Genomic DNA, 25,179 nt, shown 5'->3' with positions numbered 1-25,179 from the left:
CACTAAGTCGCCGTCGTCATGCCCATCAACGTTAAGATCTCCCTCTGTAAGATCACCAGAGCGAGCCGACTCTTCCAGCGCAACTATTACCTGCCCCTGCTCAAGCCGCTCTCGCCCAAGGATGCCCTGCGCCGCAAAATCATCACCGGTCAGAACGTGCTCGGTAACCGCATCGAGCACTACATCCCCGTCTTGAAGCCGCACGACGAGAAATTGGCCGAGAGACGACGTCGACCCCGCGGTATCCCCATCATCAAAAAACGCCTCCGACGCCATGAAAGCGACCGCTACGTGGAGCCTTTCTTTGACGAAGGCATCGAAGGCCACAACTATTTAAAGGAGCTGCTGGCCAGCAAGCCTCAAGGACGTGGACAGTCTTACGTCTATGAAGTTCCCGACAAGAATTGTATCCTCGTCGTCAGCTACGCGATGGAGAGAGCCCTGAAGGACAGAGACATCGTGGACATTACAATGGCACAGCGCAGCGAAAAAATCCTGGTGAAACTAGCGGACGGCACTCGGATTACCGTGCCTGTGGCCGCCTTCAACGGCACCGCCAACTTGTACCGCGGTTCCGGATGGACCAAGGAGATCATCGAGAAGGAACACCATCACGGTAAGGAGACCTTTTCCATCGCGAAGCTGTTCGAAGCCAAGGAATCCGGAGTGGAGGAATGGGAGTTGGAAATGATGCGTATGGCCAACAAGCGCAAGAGGAAGGTCAAGGGCGAGGACGCCAAAGATTGGAAGGCTATGCTTGCCGGCTGTCTGGAGAACATGGACTGGGATAAGTTCGAAGAAGAAACGAGACAGATCGTGGAGGAACAGGAACAGAAGGTCGAACAAGAAGACATTCCTATGGCGGTAGACGACATGGACAAAACCAAAAACGTCAACGAGAAGCTGAAAGCCGCCGGCGAGGAGGTGCTGTGCCAACTACCCACCATGCTCGAGGTGCCCCAGGTTATCAAGAACCTGGAGCAAGGCGAGATGGAGGAGATAGCTAACGTATCTGGAGCCCGTGTACAAATTCCCGACAGCCGCTCATGCTTCGTCCCCGGACAGATGGTGAAGACCGAAGACGGCGAAGTGTTCATGCCAGGCCAGACCATCGAAAACGAGGACGGAACCTCCGAATACGTTCCCGGAGTGACCGTGTTGCTTGACGGTGAGCCCGAACTAATTCCCGGACTAGTGTTGGGCGAGGAAGAGTCCCAGCCCATGTTCCTGCCGGGAGAAGCCGCCATCACCGAAGAGGGTCAGCTTCGTTTCGAGGCCACCGAAGAGGATCTCCCCCAGGAGGAAATTCCCGACGAGGACCTTTCCGAGCCCGACGTCCCCGAAAAAACCCCCAGTCCTCCCCCCTACCAGCGGCGATCGCTCACGCCTAGTCCCCCACCTACGTTCAAGCGCCAGCCCAAAGTTATCCGAGACGAGGATATTGTCATAAAGCGGCGCACATTCACCGAGCCTCAAGAACCGCTGGTTAAAGAACGTACCAAGAAACGAGCTCCGATGGCTGACGCGAAAACCAAAGGGAAGGCGAAGGGAAAGGCGAAGACGCAGCCTCGAGAAGTCACCTTCCGTCCGCGCGCAGTGATGGAGGACCCGCTCAAACTGCTCGAGGAGGACCGACAGCGTCGCGAGGAGGCTGAGAAGAAACGCATGAAGGAGCGCATGGAGGACAAGATCCGGAAGGAAGAGACGAAGGTGATGAAGCTGAGGATGGAGGTTCGTAAGAAGATGCGCGAGATGAAGATCGAGAAGCCGCCCAAGTACGAGCCCTTCAAGCCGGTGCAGAAGAGCGCCAAGCTGGAGGAGCTCGAGCTAAGCATCAAACAGGGTACGTTCTTCGACGACGACAAAACAAAGGAGATACTGGAGAAGGCCAAGAGTCAGACGCGGATGCTGAAGTATCAACACGTGCTCAACATCTACGCCAACGAGTTTGACTTCAGAAGGCATTAGCTGGCGACCACCACCACCATCATACACCCCACAGGACGACGACATCATTCTCTCTCTCTCTCCCTCTCTCTTTCTATCACTTACTGTTTTAGTTTAAGATCCTTTTTCTGGATCGGTATGCGAAGCGCGTCCGCTGACGTCACCGTAACAACAATTCCAAGAAGGTCCTCGCTTTGCCAAGTGCGTCTAAAGGCGTACCGATATGTCGACATTTACACGGCGACGTCAGCGTACCGCTAATGTTACGATTTATTTGTATTGTTACGCGTTCACGTTAATGTAGTGCCCCGAATTCGTGAAGGAACCCAATAAACTGAAAAAAAAGCGACGACGAAATAACCGCTGTTTTATTTACTTATCCCGTTGTTCCCTCCCCAGAGTCTTCTCGAGTTTAAAGGCGCTAGCTTAAAAATACCGCTAAATACGTAAAGTGTTCGCGCGCCGATCTCTCACTCTCAGTACGATCCAGACCTCGGGCACGTTCACGCACACGACTACGCTCTCACTCTCGAACGACTAGCGCTTGTATCACGCATCGCAACATTTTCCATAAGTCATCGCCTGTTCTTTTATATATACATACATATATTCGCCATGGTTAACTACGTGCTATCATTCTGTAAAATCACCGGCGCGAGCAAGATCTTCACCAGGAACTTTTACTTGCCGCTGCTGAAGCCGCTGACGCCCCGAGAGGCGTTCCGCACGCTGCGCATCACCGGGAAATGGATGCTGGGCTCCAAGTACCAGCACTATATCCCGGTGCTCCACAATCACAGGCGCAAACGATCCAGGAAAGCGAAAGATTTCGGTAAGCGCGAACACCAACCGATGCAGGACTTCACGTACATGACGCCGAACATCGATCCTGATAACGACGCTCACAAACGGCTCAGATCCATTCTCGACAGCAAGAAGTCTCCGGGCGGTATGTACGTTTACACGGTCGAAGACAAAAAATACAATATCGTGGTCGAATCCGCTTTCGAATTGGCGCTACGCGACGGCGACATCATCGACGTGATGGTGTCCCAGAAAAACGACAAGATACTGGTGAAGCTGAAGGATTTCAAGAAGATCCCGTTGGAAATTCAGTACTACGAACAGAACGGGGCGCCTCTGTTCTACGGAGAAGGCGCTACCACCACGAACGAGGAAAAGTTCCACCATCACGGCAAGTACACGATGAGCTTGGCGAAACTGTTCGAGGACAAGGAGATGCAGGAAGAGCGATGGGAGGAGGAACTGAAACGAATCATGAAACGACGCAAGAAGCATAAATGGGAAGGCACCAAGGCCTTTAAGGAGATGATGAAGCAAATCATGCGAAAATTCGACTGGGATCAGTTCGAGCAGGATGCGAAAAAAGTTATCGACGATATCGACGAGCCGGCCACGGAAAATCTGATTCCCATGGAGGTGAAAGACTTGGACACTACGAGAAATGTTAACGAAACGTTATCGTGCCAACCGCACTTGTTGCCGCAGTTGGGTGATATTCCGGAGATTATCAAGAACCTGGGTGACGCCACCTTAACCGAACTGACCAGCGAGACAACTGATGGTAAAGTGAGCGGAGCTAAAGTGACCTTATCCTCAGGCAAAGAGTGTTTCGTCAGTGGTCAAATAGTGCACACGGAGGAAGGAGACGTGTTCGTACCAGGACAAACGATAGAAAGTGAGTTTGGACCCGAATACGCACCAGGTATTACCATTGGCATCGACGATAAACCGACTTTAGTTAACGGTTTGATAATGGGAGACCAGGAGAAAGACCCCCTGTTTCTACCCACCCAATCCACCATAACATCATCGGGACAATTGACATTCGCCACGGCTCCGGAAGAACGACCTCCAGCGGAACCCGAAGAAGAACGTCAGAAACGTCGCCGCAAACTGTTGAGGATCATCAGCATAGTTCCCGAAGAAGAAGCCGCGGCTAAAGACGAGTGCCTCAAGGAAGTTATCACGGATATCATGAAGGAGAGTGGCGTCCACGACATGGATAACATAGAGATCATCGTCCAAAAGGAGAAAGATCTCATGCTGGATTACGAGGACTCTGATGAGGTATCCACGGACGAATCCTCTGAAATGTCCTCCAAGGAACTTGAGGATCTGGATATTGAAGCCATGCGACTGAAACACGAACAACAGCGCAAGGAAATGGAAAAACTCGAGTTGGCTCTCTTGGATGACGGTATGAACGACTTGGTGGCTTCTCTGGAAGAGAAGAAGCTCCAGCTGCAAAGAAAACTGGAGGAACTTCGAAAACTCACCATGGCTTCCGACACTAATCTGGTGACCTACGTCGATGACGACAACGCCTTGGAAGCGGCGGAAAAAATAGCCCCAGGTTCCGATAATGTCAGAAATCTAGCGGAAGCACTGATAGCAATCACACGAAGAGTCGCAGTGTTCCGGGACAGAAACAACATCCGTATGGAGAACATCAACTTAGACGTCAACATAAAACCATCCGATCAAGACGTGAAGTTCAACAAATGTTCCGACAAGCTAAAGGTACTGTTCAAGATGGCACTGGTTGCTGCCAATGACGTGTTTAAAAACAGACCTCGTGACCAGGTATTGGCTTTACAGTCTGTCGTCGATGTTGTTGGAGAAACCTTGAAGAAGAACTCTCAGCTAATAGAAGAACTATTGAAACTGCTGAGAACTGCTACCGATAGATTGGAAATTTGTGACGCAGTGTTGAAGCAACTCACTCGTGACATATCCCACACCAAACTAGCCGTGCTGAAGCAGCTAACCGTTCCAAATTTGTCTCAGTCAGATTGTCTGAAATATTTGGATAAGATCATCGAAGATGGTACTGTAATGAATGCTTCCTTCACGAAGCTGTTGAAATTATGCCCGGAGCTCACGCCCGATCTCATAGCCAATGTCCGATTGCGATTTAAACAGGCGAGTTCGGAAGAGGAAGCTTTGGAGGTGGTACAGGACAGTATCGTTGCTACCGTACGTCTTCTGATGGAAAGCAACTTCGAGGAACTGCGTGCCAAGAAGGAAAGCACCATTTTGGAGTTCTTGGAAGAGGCGGTCAGTTTCGCCAAGGCCCTGGAGATGGACGAAGTGGTCGAGGACTTATCCACGCCAACGACTGATTTGAACTCTCTCAAGGAGAGTTCCACGGAGATGCTGAAGCGAATGACCATCATCAGACAATTGGCCGAGAAAGATTACTCGCTGAAGACGGCGATTAGCCGCATCAAGAAGAACGTGGACTGTGCCAAGTCCGATCCGAGGATCAGACAGTTGGTTCGTGAAAGCGCCATGCTGGTTTCGCAGATGGTTCCGGTGAAAACCTCTCGGGACATTCCCATGGAGCTGCTCAAGCGCCAGAACGCGTTAGCCATCGAGGACTTTCTCATGCGCCGTATGAGGCTGGACGTGCCGGTTCTGGTGACCCGCGGTCAGCTCCAGGCGGTGGTACCGAAGGAGGCGGCTCGCGGTGTGCTTGCGGGACGCGTTCCGTACCTGTTAATCGACGAGAGTGGCGTCAACAACTTTAAACCCATGCATATACTATCGCACGTGGCCGGTCTGAACAAGAACCGCGACAAACGTATCGAGAACTACCTGAGCGGGGTACGGGAGAGGTCCAGATCGATCGATGTCGACGGGAAGGACGACTCCAGGTCGTACATCCAAGCCAAAACCAACGTAAGAGCTCTGCGACGTATATTGGGCAGAAAAGCCGCTTGATGATTTTATGTCGGTATTTTGTGACTAAAAACAATCTGCTTGGTATTGAGGAAGAGGCGGCACACACCAGGTAACATCGTACATTTATTGCATCGAGTTTTTCCATAGTCTATGCCAAGAGAGTATCATCCATTAACGTTCTTCAATCATGGAAAGTAACACATTTTTTTCAAGATTTCATATGTGAATGTCAGTCAGATATAAAATTTATTCATTGAACATCGATATATCAATTACTATATTTTCTTCTTCTTTCTTTCAACTTAGAAGGACAATACTTTTGATTTAATCATCCAAATTATTCAATAATATATGAGTTTTAGATCCAAACTTATAACGTTCCATCAAAAAACATATAACAATTGCTTGTAATTCGTTATACGACCAGTCTTATTTAAAGTATTCAAAAAATGTATATTTAAGCTCTTTAATTAATACAAATTGAGTTGAAAAACTAACATTAAAATAACCATTTTGTAACTTTATTTCGAGTTTTATAAAAAATATTACAACCAATTCTATACCAGGTGGTATAATTTATTTCAATATCATTTTATTATTCATCTTTTACCTTTTCATTGTTATAAACTCTTTTCAATGCCTACTGTGAGATAAAGCTCGAAGCGCATTTTTATACTATTTTCTCTGAGGAAATATTATATATAATATATCCCAGTTACCTTTCAAAGTTTGTTTGTTAGAAAGCATTGTTGTATTTTCATGTTTCGTCTGTTGGGATTTCTTATTCTTAAACATTCTTAATGTGTATTTTATATAACACGTCTATATCAAGCCAAAATATTCTTGAAATTTTTTTATGTTTTCATTAACTTCCTATCTTTTGTTGCTGTCTTTTTCAATATTGTCTCCAAAATGTTTTAGTACCTATAGGATCCTTATGGTGGGCCCCCTATTCCCAAATTGTTTTACGTAATAATTGAAGGGCACCTTTGTACTTTTCAAAAATATAATATGTGGATATTATTGATACTCTTCTATATCAATTGTTATTACTTTTATCCTATATAATATGTAAGATGTCCTTAGATATTGTCGTTGATCTGCTCTAGATGGTGAGTAAACTCTAAAAATGTTATTTATAATAGATTATATTATTCTTTTCTAGTAGGAAATTCGACCTCTACGTTCCGTTTCTTCTTTCTGTTTTTTTTTTAATTAGTGAATATTTTACAATTTACATATTTAACTTCTTTTGATTACTGCACTCCCTATTTTAAGGCCATCGCGCTCCAATGCAAATTATTAACTAATCATGTATTCTGCAATAATACCATAGAAAATAACTTTAAAAAACATGGACCTCATTAAAATGTTATGATCATCAACGCCAGGGTTTCTGTAATATCACTTCCCTACATTTCATCCAACAACATTAGTACACAATAGTGACTGAACTTGAATATTACTATAGCTTCAGTGAAAATATAATGGTTATATCGTCAATATTCTTGGATTTAACAATAACAATGATCGCGTAAACCAAACTTCACAATATCAAACGGCTTTATTTTCCAAGTATATATATTATCCCATTAATTTTATAAATTGTATAGTACAAATTCTTATTTATTCTTTATTTAATATATTTTTTTAATCAAATATATTTTATTCATTTCAATAATAATTTATATATTATGTTCTTATATTTAATTGTCCAGATTTAACACCATCTGACTTAATTATTTTAATTATAAAAATTAAATTTCATCATTAAATATGATTATTAAAAAGGTATATTTTAGATTTATATTCAAAGAATTCGTTGATATAAGAAGTAGAAACTACGGTAATTATTATCCCAGGATTATCAAAATTATTTTCCAGATTATATAAAAACAAGACAATACTGTAGTCACAGAATCTTGCAATTTATACGACTGATTGAAACTGACGTTAACAAGTTAATTGTTGAATGGAGTAGAACTTGAGCCTGGTTGCGCCTTATCTTCAATACCTTTTTTTTTGTGATTCACGTGTTTTGTGTGTATATCATAGTGCAATATACCCCAACCTACGCTGTTTGGTTTGTAGATATTTCGGGATCGACGCTAGAAGGTGAGTCATCTCCCCCAGACTGATCACTTTTTTTCCAACGAAATATTCACCTGTTTGTTTTTAGTTCTTTCACATTTTTTTTAGTTTAAAATTAGCACAAAATATTTCCAATAATTCCTATTATTAACTCTTCTATCTATGTATGTATCAAAGCATGTTCCGATTAGAGTGTGGTTAAAAATATATATCATACTCGCGTTTATCTGGTTTTGTTGACATTTCTCAGTCCAACAGACTGCTGACAATTCTGACAGTTATTAGGCAATAAAACGGGTTGTATTTTACCGATATAATCACATTGAAGTTAACGATTCTTTGTGAAAATGTTTGATTTTACAGTGTGTGATTTAAAATATCATATTTTCGTTTATATTAGTAGTTTTTTAACACATACAATGATTTTAATTAAACTATTATGCCTCATATTTTATTAATATTGACAAGTGGCCGTTTAATGACAATTGATTTCTACCAAATTACGTGAAATAAAGTTCTATATTATAGATACCGATTTTATTTAAAAAAAAATTCTGCGTAGCAATTTTATATTCAGTTTATTTACCATATATTGCATATGATATATCATATATTCTTAAAATATATAATTTTTAGCTTATTAAATATATTGTTATTATTGTGGACAAAATAATCTTAACACTTGAAATATACACAATATTTATTTATTAATAATATTGAGCGAAGATTGCTTTTAAAAGAGCTGCAATTCTTCAGAAGCTAGATTCATAGATTGTCTCAATAGTTTTCCATTCTTGTACCAGAACATCCACCAATTGCTTCAGTGATGTTGGAGATTGAGATTTACTCCTGTCTCTCTCTGATAATATTCTGATATTATTTAACAAAAAACTGAACCTTTTTGACTGTGTGTATGGAAACGTTATCATGTTATTATCATGAAGTAGACACTCCGGAGCTTAGGCTTCTTTTGGATACAATGTAAACAATGTAAATGACTGACTGATTAGAAGCATAATTTCTTTACATAAATTTTTAAACAAAACTACATCGTTCTTTGCTTATTGATTCCATTCTTTGATATCATCCTTGCAGATAGCTCATCTTTAATTGGCCTTCTACAACTTTCACTTATCTGCTATTTCTACTTTGTTTTATGTCTTATATGGAAACTAAGAACTCACCAACAAATGAAGAATTAAAATTCTATGCAGTTACTTTATAACTTTGAATATTTTTTGCAACATTCAGATTAACTCTTACATTTATGCACTAATTACAGTATTTATTATCTGCAATATTCGGTTAGTGTTTTGCTAAGAAATTCAGTTACTAAAGAAACCTGAAAGGAATCAGAATTTCGAAATTCTAATAATCTTGTAAACAAAGGGGACATATGATTCTTTGTTATTCATGAATTATGTTAATCTATGATGGGATGAAATGTCAGTAAATATAGAAATTCCTTTTACTGCTCTATATGGCTTCTGGTAAAGCATACACATAATTTTATATTGAGTTTATTTACTTTTATCGTATATTCTTAAAATATATAATTTTTAGCTTATTAAATATTTTGTTATTATTTTGGACAAAATAATCTCAACACTTGAAATATACACTAGTGTTTATTATCTGCAATATTCGGTTAGTGCTTGCTATTAAATTTATTTACTAAAGAAACCTGAAATGAATTAGAATTTCGAAATTATAATAATCTTGTAAACAAAGGGGACATATGATTCTTGTTATTCTCGAATTATGTTAATCTGTTGGGATGAAATTTCAGTAAATATTGAAATTCCTTTTACTGCTCTATATGGCTTCTGATAAAGCAGACGCATAATTTTATATTCAGTTTATTTACTTTTATCGTATATTCTTGAAATATATAATTTTTCGCTTATTAAATATTTTGTTATTATTTTGGACAAAATAATCTCAACTCTGCAATTTTTCAGGAGCTAGATTCAAAGGTTGTCTCAATAGTTTCCCATTCTTGTACCAAAACGTCCAAAACGTACCAAAATTGCTTCAGTGATGTTGGAGATGGAAATCTACTCCTGTCTTTCTGTCTGATGATATTCTGATGTTATTTAACAAAACTGAATCTTTTTACACAGTCAGTATATGGAAACATTATCGTGTTATTATCATTATCATGTTATAATTAGGCACTCCTGATCTTAGGCTTCTTTTGGATACAACGTAAACATTGTAAATGGCTGACTGATTAGAAGCATAATTTCTTGACATAAATTTTTAAACAAAATTGCATCGTTCCTTGCTTATTTATTCCATTCTTCGATATCATCCTTGCAGATAGCTTATCTTTAATTTGCTTCATTCATAACTTTCATTTAACTGCTGTTTTCTACTTTGTTTTATGCCTTATGTGAGAACACACCAACGAATGAGGAATTAAAATTCTATATAGCTAATTTACAACTTTTAATATCGTCGGGTTTTTCTTTTACAGCCCTATATGGCTTCTGATAGAGCAGACACATTAATTTGCTCTTCCTGCAAAAAATGTAATATATAATGTTACATAATCATACTATTCTTAATCGTATTTTATCCGAACTTGCCGCAGTCACACATGTTCTCGACTATTTCATATAAAAATAGAATTAATAGGCCATCCGCAGAGTTCCGATTTGGCACCCAGTGACTCATTTCTGTTTCTAAACGTCAAAATTAAAATGCGGATATAACGGCGGAAGGCGCTATTGCTGTCGTGATGAGTCCAAAAACCATATGACTATGAATCGAAGACACCGATAATGAATGAGAATATTTAGAAAAACAAACAACAACTTTTTAATAAAACATTAATGGTGTTTTAATTTTCATTTTAATAGGTTGTTACTTATTGTTATTATTAAGAATTAGTGTGAATAACCCAATTAAAAGTGCAGCCCTTATGAGGAGAAATGGTAATAAAGAAACGATGATTAAAACTAAGAAACGCCTCAGGATACGGGGTTCGCTACCTACTTTAGGTGATCTGACGAATTTTCCAGCCAAACTAGAACAAAATAAAGTTGCCCCCGTTGAGAATCGAAGTCGTAACCTCCGGGTGTGGTCATAAAGTTCTAATCGTTACACCGTACAAACAGTTGACTTCTTTGTTTCTAAGACGTCTCATATCATAAGGTTAGTGCTTCAAAAGCAAATTGAATGGGTCTTACACTAAATTACTTCCGATATAAATTATAAACAAATTTTTGATTATATAAGATAAAAAATATGTGAAAGCATTGTGCGTGCCTTTGAAATTTGAGCGTTTCCCTCGGTTTCCCCCTTCCCTCCAACAGATCGTAATTTGGTTCCAATGGGACCAAATTACTCGAAAGTGCACTCTTTCAAACTGATGGAGAGATTGGCGAATATATATATATATATATATATATATATATATATATATATATATATATATATATATATATATATATATGTATACAGCCGAACATAGAAGAACCTGCTTTTCGGCTAAAAATACTTCTGGATTCTGAACGATTTTATGGCATAAATGGCATTTTTCGGATAGGAGGAACCTATCAATATTAATGGCCTCAGTTTGGACGGATCAAGTTAATTCTCGATAAAGCCATGTGCAATTACTCTCCCGACAACCTAATAATACAATGAACGGAGCCTGACACAATTTCCTGCCGTCCATAACCCGTTGCCGACAATAAAATTTCCTGCGAGAGTTTATTAAACTCTCCAGGATTTTATTTATACACCGTTTGCCCAACCGTTTCATTTGACGTCCATTCTTCCGCATTCTATTCTTGGATGTGTTACTTTCCCAACTGACTGGTACTCGTTAAACTACCGACATCTTTTATTTTCGGAAAAAAGAAGAAGATTTTTCGTATAATTTCTCAGCCAGTGGTATTTAATTTTTGAATAATCTTTAAATGGATTTGCTGAAGAAACATGACAATCCCTTTGGATTTATTCCTCAATATTCATGATGAATAAATTTTAAAAGTTATCTCATAGTTTCATTGTATAGTAGTCTGTTCAAAGTTATTTTGTAGATACGTAATTTAAATTTGTGACATCAAAACGTCGCAATGTTACCGCATCAAGCCTGAGGTTTAGTTCAGTTTGGCTTTGACATACAACGAAATTCTAATTTAAATAAAATAATTGAACATAAATGTAATCAAAAATAATTTATTTTAACATTATAGTACATCTAAAAACTATAGTTAATTGTATAGCCACAATAGTTTATAGGTTAGAGTTATAACCTCTTATCACTATTGCTTTTACGAATTTTGCATACGTCTGACAACCGGACGACTTTGACAGGCTCATTCGTTTACGTGTTCGAACTAATCACGCAGTATTGTGTCTCTTTTTAACTAGAATAAAATGAGAAGGAAAATAAAGTCTGATTCTAAAGCGAATTTACAAATTACGTATATACAAAAAGACTTTGAATAGACTATATGTTTCTCCGTCAATTATGGGATTTTTAAAATTCTTTTTGTATTAGATGGGATGCAAGAGGGAAATCGAGCGAAACCTTTAAATTTCAAAGCCACGCACAAAGTTTTCACAAATTTTTATTTAAAATAATCAGATATTTGTGTATAATATAATTGCTGAGCTGATGTGACGGATAATTGGAAGTCATTCAGTGCAAAAGAAATTGTTTGCTTTTTAAGCACTAATCATATCATATGAGACGCCGCAGAAATATTGTAGGCAGCCCTTTCTACAGTGTAACGGTCAGATCGTTCAGTTCATACGCGGAGGTTGCGGGTTTGATTCCCGGCGGGTAACCTTTTGTTGTTCTAGTTTGGTTAGAACATTTCTAAAATCTCTTAGGCTAGGTAAGGGACGCCGGAGTCTGAAGAGTTCTTTATTTTCAATTATTGTTTCTTTAATCCTATTTTTCTCCATACAGGCTGCACCTCTATAAATCTTAATAAAATAACTACGTAATATAACACTGAAAAAAGAAAAAGAAAATATTTTTAACAAAGAAATTGAACCGACTTAAGGAATTCACTAAAAGGTAGAAAATAATTAAACTTAGATTTTTAACACAAAAAAAAACGTTTTAAAATAAAATGTGTATATAATATATGTATATAATATCGTTGTAAAAATTACACATGTACCTGCATTATATATTATTTTCTACATAAATAAGAGTGAGAATAACTTCGATGGTTTAACAATGATTATTGCACGTTATAGATTAGTTAAGTTTATCACTACATGAAAAACTATCTTGCCAAATTGATTTGTTACATCTGTGGAAGAAGTCATATCAGTCAACAGTCTCAATCATATTGAGATTTCCCAAAGTTCTTTCCTTTTTTAGCATTCTTTCCTTGATAAACCGCAGCATAATTATCTTGAACTAGTTTGAAACTAAAAAATCTAGAAATAATATCTACGTAATGATATTACCTGGACCTGGACGGCAAATGATGAAATTGTTTTCGGAAACAGTTCACATTTAACAGTCCTAGCTGTTGACTCAATGAATGATAAAATAAAAAATTCAACGTTGAACAGATCCATGAACGGAACTATTATAATAAATTAACTATTTTGTTGATATACCTTATATACTAGGTGTTCAGTTAAAAATGGTATTTATTGAGAAAAATTGATATAACATGATATATATTAATAAAAATTTTTGCATAATTTCTATTTTGATCTAACTAAAGATTCCATCGATTCCACCCGTTCCCCACAACAGATCCTGACTTGGTTCTAATGGGACTATCTCGGGACTATCTCGAAAATACACTCTTTGAGATAAAAAAAGAATTTTGAAAATCGGCCCACAAATAATGGAGAAATCGGCGAATATACATAAAAAAATATATATACAGCCGAACATAGAACCTCCTCCTTTTTTGAAGTCAGTTAAAAATTAATGTTCGGTCCTTGAAGTATACCAAAACGCATTTTATATCAATCGCATTATGAAGACTCAGTAACCATGTAGTAATAACACACGTTTCGTAACAGTATCATGGGGACGCATCACCTTTGCCTTTTAAATCGACGCTGGGGGCGGTACTCTGCAACCAAACCGTGTTCACCTTTCAGCCAAAGGGACCGATGCCAAATCAAACCTAATTCTGTCACCTCCGAACGAATGCCATCCAGTTATTTTTGAACCTTCAACGAGTCTGTTGCATTCCTAAAAGGTTACCGGGTTAGGAACCGTTTTAGATCAGTGTCGAGATCCCCCAAGACCTGTTACATCACACAGTATGCAAGAGACATTGATACCGATGGGCGTGCCCAAGAAACGGAGGTCTCCCCGTCCACCGGCCCAGCGCCAACAGCCAACTGATGACAACGAGGCCGATCAGAACCCGTCATCATCCGAAGAAGAACCCAAGACCCCTCTGTTGGTTCGCGGGTACGATATCAGCACCCTGGCACGGCCTCTTTGGAGCACCACCACTGTTATTGTCTTTTGTAGTGCGGGAGTACATCAAGTCATACCCAGAGAAGCGACCAGAGATGTCCTGAGCGGCAAAGTGGGGTTCTACTTGGTGGATGAACGAGAAGGAGTTACGTACTTCCCTCCAAAGCACCTGTTTGTTGCCCTGAAGCTAGACAGGAAACATGTGGAGAAATATGAGGATTATATATGTTTGGGTGCTCATCAACGCATCTTCGAACCACGCCGAAGACGTAGATCTGGTCTGGGATACAGGAGGAGGTATTTGTACGATAACCTGATAAATCAAGGAATCTATGTAAGTCCTTTACTGTGGATGTTTTAATATTTATGGACTTATTTTTACTGATGCCATAAAAAAATTATACCGACTTTTATTATAATGATTATAACGGTCTTAGAACATTTATAATTATATTTACAAAATAAACAAATAAACAATTAGTAATCTCAATTGGATCTACGTTAAATATAACTGACAGATATAACTGATACAAATATATTAATAAACATTTAATGAAATAGATATTGAATTAATAACATTGATCGTGTAAAAGAGGCATTAGATAATTAAAATATGAGCGAATAATATTGTATTGAATTTCCTTCAAACAGCTGTTGTTAAAATTAACGATATTGATTTATAATATAATTTTATTAGATAAGAAATTATCAGCTATAAACGAAGATAATTGAACAATAACTCTTTCGTCGATTATTAGTGACTTTTCGGAGATATATCTGCAGTTTAATTATTATAATTAATTATAATATTTACATAATAATGAAAGATAATTTATTAATTAGAATCATTTTTATCAGTTTTAATAACTAATAAAAATAGTTTTATTATTTCTAACGTGTTTGAAGTTATTTTTAGATACATGGTTATTATTTAGGTATTTTCCGAATAATAATTTAAATATTATATTTTATATCCACAAAATTGATGAATATACATTATTGATTATTATACTAATAATATTAATAATTAATATTTATTATAAATAGTAAAATGATATTAGGATGTTGCCTTCGACAACATTGTCCACTGCTGGTCAGTAGATTATTTAATTCTTTCATCAGCATTTGAAATTTACGTCCACAATATCATATAGTCTATCCAAAGTTACTTTGTACATACGTCATCAAAATTTCTGACGTCAAAACGTCGCAATGTTGCCATATCAACTCTGAGTTTTAGTTCAGTTTGGCTTTGACAAACAACAAAATTTTGATCTAAATAAAATAATTAAACAAAAATACTATAATAAAATATAAATTATTTTAACATTATAGTAAATCTAATACATGTATTATCAAAGGACCTAAAACTACAATTAGGTACACATATTTAAATAGTTTATAGGTTAGGTTTGTGTTTGATTATATTTACAATGAACTCTTTATCATACCACCTGTGAGTTAGAGTTCTAGGCGCGTTTGTAGTTGTATCCATTGGAGGCCTAATTCATCTAATTAACAATTATATATTCAAGTAATATATTTTATTTTCATTACGGAGCATATTTACCTTTTATGCTTAGTTGTTGCGTCTTTCGGTACAATGTTTCCTTGTAAAGACATTTTAATATCACTGTATTTCTTCTTCGTTTGTTCTGTTAATACCCGTATACATTCTTCTTGATGAAACTAGATTTAATTACTGCATTCTCTTTAATGCATTTGCCATATCCGCAAAACAGTTACTATTTTTTCTCTCCTAACGCATTTTAACCAAATTCTACAATAATTTTTCCTACAGTTATCATATATTAATTATATACTCAGCTTTAATTGTTCCCATTCTCATCACCCTGTCATATTCAGAAAGTTTCAGTCATATGAATGTAAGTAAGCTGTTATTTTCCAATCTATCTAACATTTGTTCGCAATTACATGATTTGTCAATCAATTTGTCTTCATCATAGTGGCTTATCAAGTTCATCCAAACCGAAGGTGTTATTAACCATTCCTGGTTAATAACACCTTCGACAAAACACCAATGACAAAACATCTTGCCATGACTAACAGTTGGGTATATTGGTCCTATTATGAAATATCCATGTCTCATCTAAATACATAAATTGAAATTATAAATCTTCCTTCATTTTATTAGATGTTTTTGAAAATGATATTCTTTTAAAAGACATATCCGGAAGTTCCATATGACATCTTCGATTCTTTTCAGACTAACAGTTTCCTTTGAAATAATTGTATTAAATTATGTTTGTATTGAAAAACTACTCACTGTTTTTATATCACTACATATTATAAAACAAAGTCGCCTTTTCTGTCCCTATATCCCTATGTGCGCTTAAATCTTTAAAACTACGCAACGGATTTTGATGCGTTTTTTTTCAATAGATAGAGTGATTCAAGAGGAAGGTTTATATGTATAATACATGCATAATATACTAAGGCAACATTGCTAATTTTAGAGGTTTCTAACGTGATGTCGTAAATTAACCTATTTTTTTAGGCTTATTTAGCAATTAGCAAAAACGCTGCCTAACCTTACGAGTTAGATCAAATTAATGTACTACAGTATTGTACACCATAAAAAGGTCTACAAAAAAGTCCGCGATGGTATATGTTTATCTTTTAGGGATAACCCACATTAACCATTTTTATTGTTTACTTTTTACGTGAGAAAATGGCTTATTTACGAAGCTATTTTAAGCAATACGGCATTAATCCTTATCGAATTAAGTACCTTAAATACAGTGTGCAATTAATATAGATCAATATGGTTCCTTACAGCATGTAAATTAAACAAATATTTTCGGAGATATTACAAATTTAAAATTTGCGTTTAAAAATGTGTAATGTAATAAAAATTGTATGAATTTAGATATTCCAAAGATAGCAGGAAATCTTCATAGTAAGTATAGGGGAAGAGGAATTGTTTTACTCCAAATTTAATGCGTGCAGGCCAAGGGCAGTAATGAATGAACCAAAAATACTGGATCGATTTTAATCATGTTTTCATTGAGTGACATAGGCATATATATTTTATGCCCGTGCAAAGTCGGAGCGGGCCGCTATGTTTTTATATACAACGTTCATATTTTTTCTGTAGTGTATTTAATTTAGTATCAGCATTGCACCCGTGCGAAGCCGGGGCGGGTCGCTAGTATTTCATATATTTAATCTCTGGTAGAGCTAACATCAAGCTGATCTTGATTCGTCGCCCGTTTTTTCAATCAAAATAATAATAAGCATCGATTTCACATTTATCAAAACAAACTAAGCATTAAAATAACGTTTGCCTGTTTATAACCTCTTATCAGCATTATTTTGAAGAATTTTGCATACGTTTGACGACTCTGACAAGTTAGTTCGGTTACATGTTCGAACATATCAGACAGTATTGTGTCTCATAAAATGGAAGGAATATTGTCTAATTCATCTTGATAACGTATGTATAAAAAAACCTTGGATAGATTATATGTTATTTAATGTCCAAAAAATATTGTTTACATTTTAGCAACATAAGGCTATTACATAAACCTGTCAAAATTTATTCCAAAATTTAGTAAACAAAATAATAATATTGTAATAATAGAATTCATTTTAATACAAATAACTAATGAATGTCATTATTCGAATAGTCCGAAGAATTATCCGAAGAATCAGACCAACCATTAATATTACACACACGTATTTATCATTATCATTTATTTTCCTGGTCTTTCCGATAATATAGCGGTAGCATGTCAGCGTAATGCTTTATATTTTGTCATTAGTATGACATGAGACTACCTAGGTAAACATACATCGTGAATAAAGAGAATGGTGAATTTCCTTAGTACGGTGAATCATACTATTTAACAGATCAATTGAAAAAGTCCATAGTAAAACAATTTTTTTAGCAAAATTAGATTATTTGGATTCAACATATTTCCCTTCAAGGGTGATACACTGATTATAGCTACCCTCCAACTTTTCAATGCCATTTTTATAGTACGATTTGTCCTTTGCTTCAAAATAGGCCCCAATTTCGTCGATCACCTCTTCATTCGACGAAAATTTCTTCCCAGCGAGTATTCTTTTGAGATCTGAGAACAGGACATAGTCACTGGTGGCCAGATCTCGAAAATACGATGGATGAGGAAGCGGCACTTTATTTTTCTTCAAATGCAGCCGTTTTTCTGGGATTTCGTCCTTCAAACGGTCCAATAACGCGATGTAATAATCGCTGTTGATGGTCCTTCCTTTTTCAAGGTAGTTAATGAAAATTATTCCATGCGCATCCCAAAATACAGACGCCATAACCTCGCCAGACTATCGCGCTTTCCCACGCTTGGGAGTGGGTTCATCGTATGCAGTCCACTCGGATGACTATCGATTGTACTTCGGAGTGAAATGATGGAGCCATGTTTCATCCATTGTCACATATCGACGCAAAAACTCGGGTTTATTAGGCTTGATCATCTTCAAATACTGCTCCGAATCATCAACTCGTCGTTGATTTTGGTCAAATGTAAGCTCGTGCCCATTTTGCACAGAGCTTTCTAATACGAATATCTGCGTGAATGATATAACGTCCTTTCATTCAATTTCAATGTACGGTCATTCAAAATGATTTTGTGGATTTTTAAAATGTTTTCGTCGGTAACAACCTCTTTAGGGCATCCACTGCATTCACCGTCTTCGATGCTCATTTCACCACGTCTAAACATAGCATACCAATCTTTGATGGTTCATTTTCCTGTGGCAGTGTCCGAAAACTCGGCATCAACCCAAGTTTTTTCTTCAACTGTATTCTTTTCCTTTCAAAATCAATATTTTATCAACACTCCAAATTCTTTTTTATCCATTTTTTTCAGAATAACAAAAGTTGCTTCACTCAAAATGCTATAATTCACAAACTAATGATCCGACAGCTATCAAATTTATACACGCATCTTTTGAGGGTTAGTGCTAACTACACAATATATGGATTTAATTCTAGTAGCGATATGTTCTCTATGTTCCAGGTTGGTGACTTTTCAATTGACCTGTTAATTTCCATATTTCCATGTATTATGCAACATATGGTAGAATGTTGACGAAAAATTACTTGATTATGTTTCTGTTTCAAAAAGAATAATTTTTCTTTTATTCATCGGCTTAAGCACATGAGTTATTATATCTAGCAATCTGTACATCTTACAAGGACTACAAACTCGTCGTCTATAGGAATTTATATTTATCATAACGATTGCTTTGAATGTATTCAGTTTTCATTTTTCACAAAAAAAAGTATAGTTAAAATGTATTTACTCAAAGTACTAGTCATTTAATTCTATTTAATTTCATATTTTTCCCATCTCTCAGGATATATAATGGATATATGGTTGCTATTCCAAAAGAATAGCTACTAATTTGAGCTAAATTTTACAAGCAGGTGTCATATCGATACGAAAAGTTGATTGTCTGATGGGGCCAAGTTTGGAGAATATTTGACCGGTTTTGCTGTATGAGATATCATCGATCAATGCACAATTCAAGTTTATTACTTGTTGTCACTAATGATCAATATTAACTGCCCCAGTAGTTCAAAATAAGCGACACCTACCTGTTTCCACCATATAGAGGGCCGATGAACCGTCTTCGCCAGGTTATAATCATATTTTTTTCGCTTGGGATCTTCGAAATAAATCCATTTTTCTTCTTACCATTCGATATGCGATTACCTCGTTACGTCTTATCATCCGATACAAAAGTTATTCCCCCCTTTCATACCGTTGAAGCAACATTTAACTGATGAATTAGTATCTATGATATATCTATTAAATCATAACATTGCATACTTATGGCTAGTCTGAGATCTGGTACAAAACCGGAAAATAAATCCTTTATCATACGTTTTTACAAGCAATATAGTTTTTAAAACCTATTTGTATTACCAATATGATATTATAACATACATCATAGATATAACGTGTATCGAAAACGAAATATGATTTAACACGAAAAAGTAGAACAAAATCAATGAATTTTTACCGTTAGCCGCATCCATATCACTAGATCGCTAATAACAAAACATCTTCCTTTCTGTTTGTTCGATTAATTATCAATTAGTCAAATCAAATAAATAAAAAAATGTGAGTAGGCCTGTAAACTTCGACGGCCTTGAACAACCCAGCTACCATCTGCCCTGAGCTAATAAGTAGAATTAAAGAACAGAGCGTCAGTCTCAAATTGGGATCGAGACCTCATTCGTTCAAAAAAGGAGAGGAATCACGAGACGGACAACAACGATAGAAAAATCTCTGCCGAAGAAGACTCATAAATCAAGTAATTTCAAGAAAAAACGGTCATAACATTTGATCTTACTGGTTTAGACAATGATTAAATTCCTCAAGTAATGCGTTTCTTCAAGATATATATGATTATATTCAGAAATTAAACTATATACAACTTATTAAATTCATACCCTTAAAAATCACATGGATTTTAGTAATTTATTTCTTTTAACAGTAATAATATTCCATGGGTCTTACAAGTTACCAGTAAACATTTTAACATTGGTTAATTTCAGAACTAAACTATTGTCATCATCATTTATTATTCTTATAGTTTTTCTTTTCTTTATGACATCTTTGGTTTGTTACTTAATGTTCTTAATGTTAGAAGTCTACATCTCTTACTTGTTCTATTTAAAATACTTAAAATTTGATTTTACTATTTTACACTTAAATCAGTTTTTAAAAACTAATTGTATATTTCAAGAATATAATATATCAGATTATAACCTCTTGGATTCACCAATTAACCTAAACTCTTCTTTTAAATTCTAATTAAAATATTGATATAATTTATATATAAGGACATTTTTGCAAAATATTTAATATTAAAATAAAACAATATGTACGTTAACAAATCTAATCCATTTATCAACATATCAACATTATAGTGACACGCCAAAGTTACTTTTTATATATCATAAATAACAGGTCAATTGAAAAGTCTCCGACCTACCCTTCATACATTTTTTGGCAAAATTAGTTTTTTTATTCACCATAATTTCCTTCAAGGGTGATAAACTGATTATAGCGACCCTCCAACTTTTCGATACCATTTTTGTAGTAGGTTTTGTCAGCCGACTGTTGCGTTTTCCCATGTTTTGGAGGGGGTTCATAGTGTGCAGTCCACTTGGATTACTGTCCATTGGACTAAGGAGTGAAATGATGGAGCCATGTTTCATCCATTGTCACACGCAAAAACTGGGGTTTATTACGATTGATAATCTCCAAATACTGCACCGAATCATAAATCGTCGTTGTTTTCGGTCAAAAGTGAGCTCGTGCGGCATCCATTTTGCACAGAGCTTTCTCACACCCAAATATTCGTGAATGATATGATGTACACGTTCAAAAACGTACAGTCATTCAAAATCATTTTGTGTTTTTTTTTTATGTTTTCGTTGGTAACAACCTCTTTTGGGCGTCCATTGCCTTCACCGCCTTCGGTGCTCAGTTCACCACGTCTAAACTTAGCACACCAATCCTTAATCGTTGATTTTCCTGAGGCAGTGTTCAGAAACTCGGCATCAAGCCAAGTTTAAGTTCAATTGTATTTTTTCCCTTCAAAAAGAAATATTTTATCAACACGCAAAATTCCTTTTTATCCATTTTTTTCACAATAACAAAAGTTCCTTCACTCAAAATGCTATAATTCAGAAACTAATGATCCGACAGCTGTTTTGACGCATTTTTGGGGGTTAGGGCTAACTAAGAAACATTTAGATTTAGTTCTAGTACTGCCATCTATGTGTCAGGCCGGATACTTTTCAATTGACCTGTTATGTTATGCATGTGCGTATATAGTATAACCAATCGATGATAAACAACTCTAGATGTAATAACATTTTTACAAACGTAGGCACCCGTAACCTTGTTCTTTTAATTTTATTTTTCCACATTTTAAAACGTTTAATTTTTTATATTTCTTTTAAAATTTTATCACTCACAGAAAGTATAGAGTGATATTTCTCTGTTTTACTTTCACAGGCTCAATTTTGTCCAAAATGTAATGAATTTAGTATTGAATTGAATTCAATATGCAAAATTATAATAAATAATAAAATATATACTTACTTAGATGAAATTACAGCAAATATCTTTGCAGTGGTTTGACAATATTCACAGTATGACACATTATTTAAATGACTTATTAATTGTTGCTTTCTATTTATAACTAAAATTTTAATGGTACATAAACAAATAACAATATAGTACTTAACCCTAGATGTAACATAAGTGAATGAAACAATATAAATGGTATATGTAAATCAGTTAACTTTTAACCTTACACAGTTACACGAAAATTGTCGCGAAAAATTAGTCGAACACTGACAATGCTTCACTGAAAGTAGCCACTACAGCGTTTTCTTTGATTATTCTTTTCTTCTTTTCATTTTCATATCATTTCAACTTATCTCCGCTTTATTAATTCTTATTTCTTCTATTCTTTTATTGGATTCATCTTCCTTTTTCAATTTATAATTCTTTCAATTTTCCTTTCCTTACCTTCTACATTTAAAATCAAGAATTAAGAAGTTTTCAAGTTTTACATAAGTCTTTACCCAATAATTTAATAAAGAAAGATTGTTTATTATCCATCTTGAAATTATCACTATTACACTACTAAAGTAGCCTTCAAGAATCAAGCCTCAAGCTTGGTTTCTTGACTCTTTTTTCAGCAAGCTTTCTGTAAATCCTATCGATAGAAATAACTTGCTTAGGTCAACATAATTCATCAAACTAGAAGTCTATTATATGATCGATTAACAAAAGAGAAGTTACTTTAACCTTTCATTACTGCTATATTCAGTAAAACGTGGCTTCTCTATCAATAAGCACCACTAATAATACTGAATCTTTATGTCCTCTAAATTAAAAAAAGCATAAGAAAAAAAGATATATTGAATAAATCACTTTTTTTATATATTTTAAAGTCTTCTTTTTACCAACGAGGGTTTATCTGGACTGGACCCTACTGTTTAACGTCGGCTACGAACCACTACCCTCGGCATTAAGCCTACCTGCTGGCGAGTGACCAACTTAGAAATCATCCCAGAAGACATCCGGTCTTATCCAGCCTGGTTACTGGCGTGCCTGGGATCATTTTCCTTGTCGGGTTTTACACTCTTGCCTAGGACAATCACAAATTTACGACCATGCCTCAACAGGATTCGAACCCGCGACAATCGCAACAGTAGGTGGGCCGTCGTGTTGCCTTTACCACAGTGCCAATTAAGTCGTTAAATAAATAACTTGTAAGTTATACATATTTATAAAATATTGCAAATTGCATACTGTTTTTTTTTTGTTTTTTAATCAATTACTACGAATTACTTTGATATTGATTACAAGATTAATTTTTAATAACTTCATCTATTTATTCCCGTAAATTATTATTTTATTTCTTAGTTTTTATGATTTTCTCATCGAAGTAGAACGACTAATTGATCTGAAACCATTATAAAACAATATTTTATGAAATTTCTTTTGGTAAAATTAATTAAGCTCTTAAACCTACTTTTACTACCATTACTAATACATTGACATTTTTGACATTCATTGATGAATGTACCTAGTTATAATATCGTATTATACTATAATAAAATATTTGTGTTAAGGTTTTCTAAATATATATATATATATATATATATATAATTATTATTTTTTAAATATTTTAAAGTCTCCTTTTACCAACTATGGGTTTATCTGGACTGGGCCTAAAGATTAACGTTAAGCATTAAAGATTAACATTAAGCCTACCGACTGGCGAGTGACCAACTTTAGAAATCATCCCAGAAGACATCCGGTCTTACCCAGTCTGGTTACTGGCGTGACTGGGATCATTTTCCTTGTCGCATTTGACACTCTTGCCTAGAACATTCACAAACATAAACTTACGACCCGCGGCTATCGCAACAATAGATGGACCGTCCCATCGCCTTTACCACTGCGCCACCAAGCCGGCTGTAAAATATTTGTCGTGATTAAATAGACGTAACTCATTACCTAAATTTAAAATTGGCTTAAATCCCAAGGTTTTGCATAATTTCTTTCGAAAATATTGAATGGGCTTTCTATTTATTCATAATATTATAAATAGTCGTTGTTTTTCTTTAATTATAACAGGTCTCGTGAATGAATGAGTTGAAAAAATGTGACTTAACAATTTCATAATTTCTATCAACCAATAGATTCAATTTCTTTGATGCATAGCCAGGTTAACAGTAAAACATTTATAAAAACGAGAGTTGTATGATAAGTACCTTCTTTGGATATTATAAAGATTTTTATCGGTACAATGTGTACCAGTTTTCTTGTCTTTTTAGCTTGATTTTTCACTCCAAATATTGTTCTCATTCTATATTAAATATGAAAAATATATAGTTGTTGAGTCCAGACCATTCATTATCTTGATAGAAGGCATCTTTTAATAGTCTATCCAAAGAAGTGTTGTACATACGTCATGTAAATTTGTGACGTCCACAAAATACTAATCTAAATAAAATAATTAAACAAAAATACTGTTATCAAATATGATTTATTTTAACATTATAGTAAATCTAATGCGTATATTACCAAATGACTTAAAACTACAATTAATTTCACACTTATAATAGTGCATAGGTTAGGGTTGTGTTTGATTGTATTTACGTTGAACTCTTTTCCATACCACCTATGAGTTAGAGTTCTACGCGCATTTTTTATGAAGTTGTATCCCCTAAGGCCTAATCCACTAATTAACAATTCTATATCCAAGAAATATGTTTTACTTTCATTAAAAAGCATAGAGAGCTTTCATATTTAACTTTTACGCTTAGTTTTTGTGCCTTTCAGTACACTGTTTCCTTGTAAAGGCATTTTGGAATCACATACAATGATTCTTCTTAACTCTGTTTATACCTATATATATCTTTCTTGATAAAACTAGATTAACCACTGCGTTCTCCTTAATTTGCCATA

General features: G+C 35.7%; 2 protein-coding genes across 3 annotated transcripts in view; both read left to right on the top strand.

The window, feature by feature from the left end:
* The first annotated feature begins 18 nt into the window (after positions 1-18).
* LOC143196372 (uncharacterized) overlaps positions 19-25,179 on the top strand; it is an 86,720-nt gene continuing 61,559 nt past the window's right edge. The window contains exons 1-3 of the mRNA XM_076404035.1: positions 19-1,967; positions 2,061-2,198; positions 2,400-5,652. Coding sequence (XP_076260150.1) covers positions 19-1,967; positions 2,061-2,198; positions 2,400-5,652 — 5,340 coding nt within the window. The remainder of the gene's footprint in view (positions 1,968-2,060; positions 2,199-2,399; positions 5,653-25,179) is intronic.
* Positions 13,893-25,179, top strand: part of LOC143196240 (uncharacterized) — a 63,438-nt gene continuing 52,151 nt past the window's right edge. For both annotated transcript variants that reach the window (XM_076403903.1, XM_076403902.1), the window contains exons 1-2: positions 13,893-14,161; positions 14,225-14,504. In XM_076403903.1, the coding sequence (XP_076260018.1) occupies positions 14,010-14,161; positions 14,225-14,504 (432 nt within the window). In that variant the 5' untranslated portion in view covers positions 13,893-14,009. The remainder of the gene's footprint in view (positions 14,162-14,224; positions 14,505-25,179) is intronic.

The sequence above is a fragment of the Rhynchophorus ferrugineus genome, unplaced genomic scaffold, assembly GCF_030347505.1.
Source record: "Rhynchophorus ferrugineus isolate W39M unplaced genomic scaffold, kcgeb_rfMv2 rfM4, whole genome shotgun sequence".
NCBI classification, from domain to species: Eukaryota; Metazoa; Arthropoda; class Insecta; order Coleoptera; family Curculionidae; genus Rhynchophorus; species Rhynchophorus ferrugineus.
Note: the sequence above shows the minus strand (reverse complement) of the source record. Positions and strands in the feature narration are given on the sequence as shown.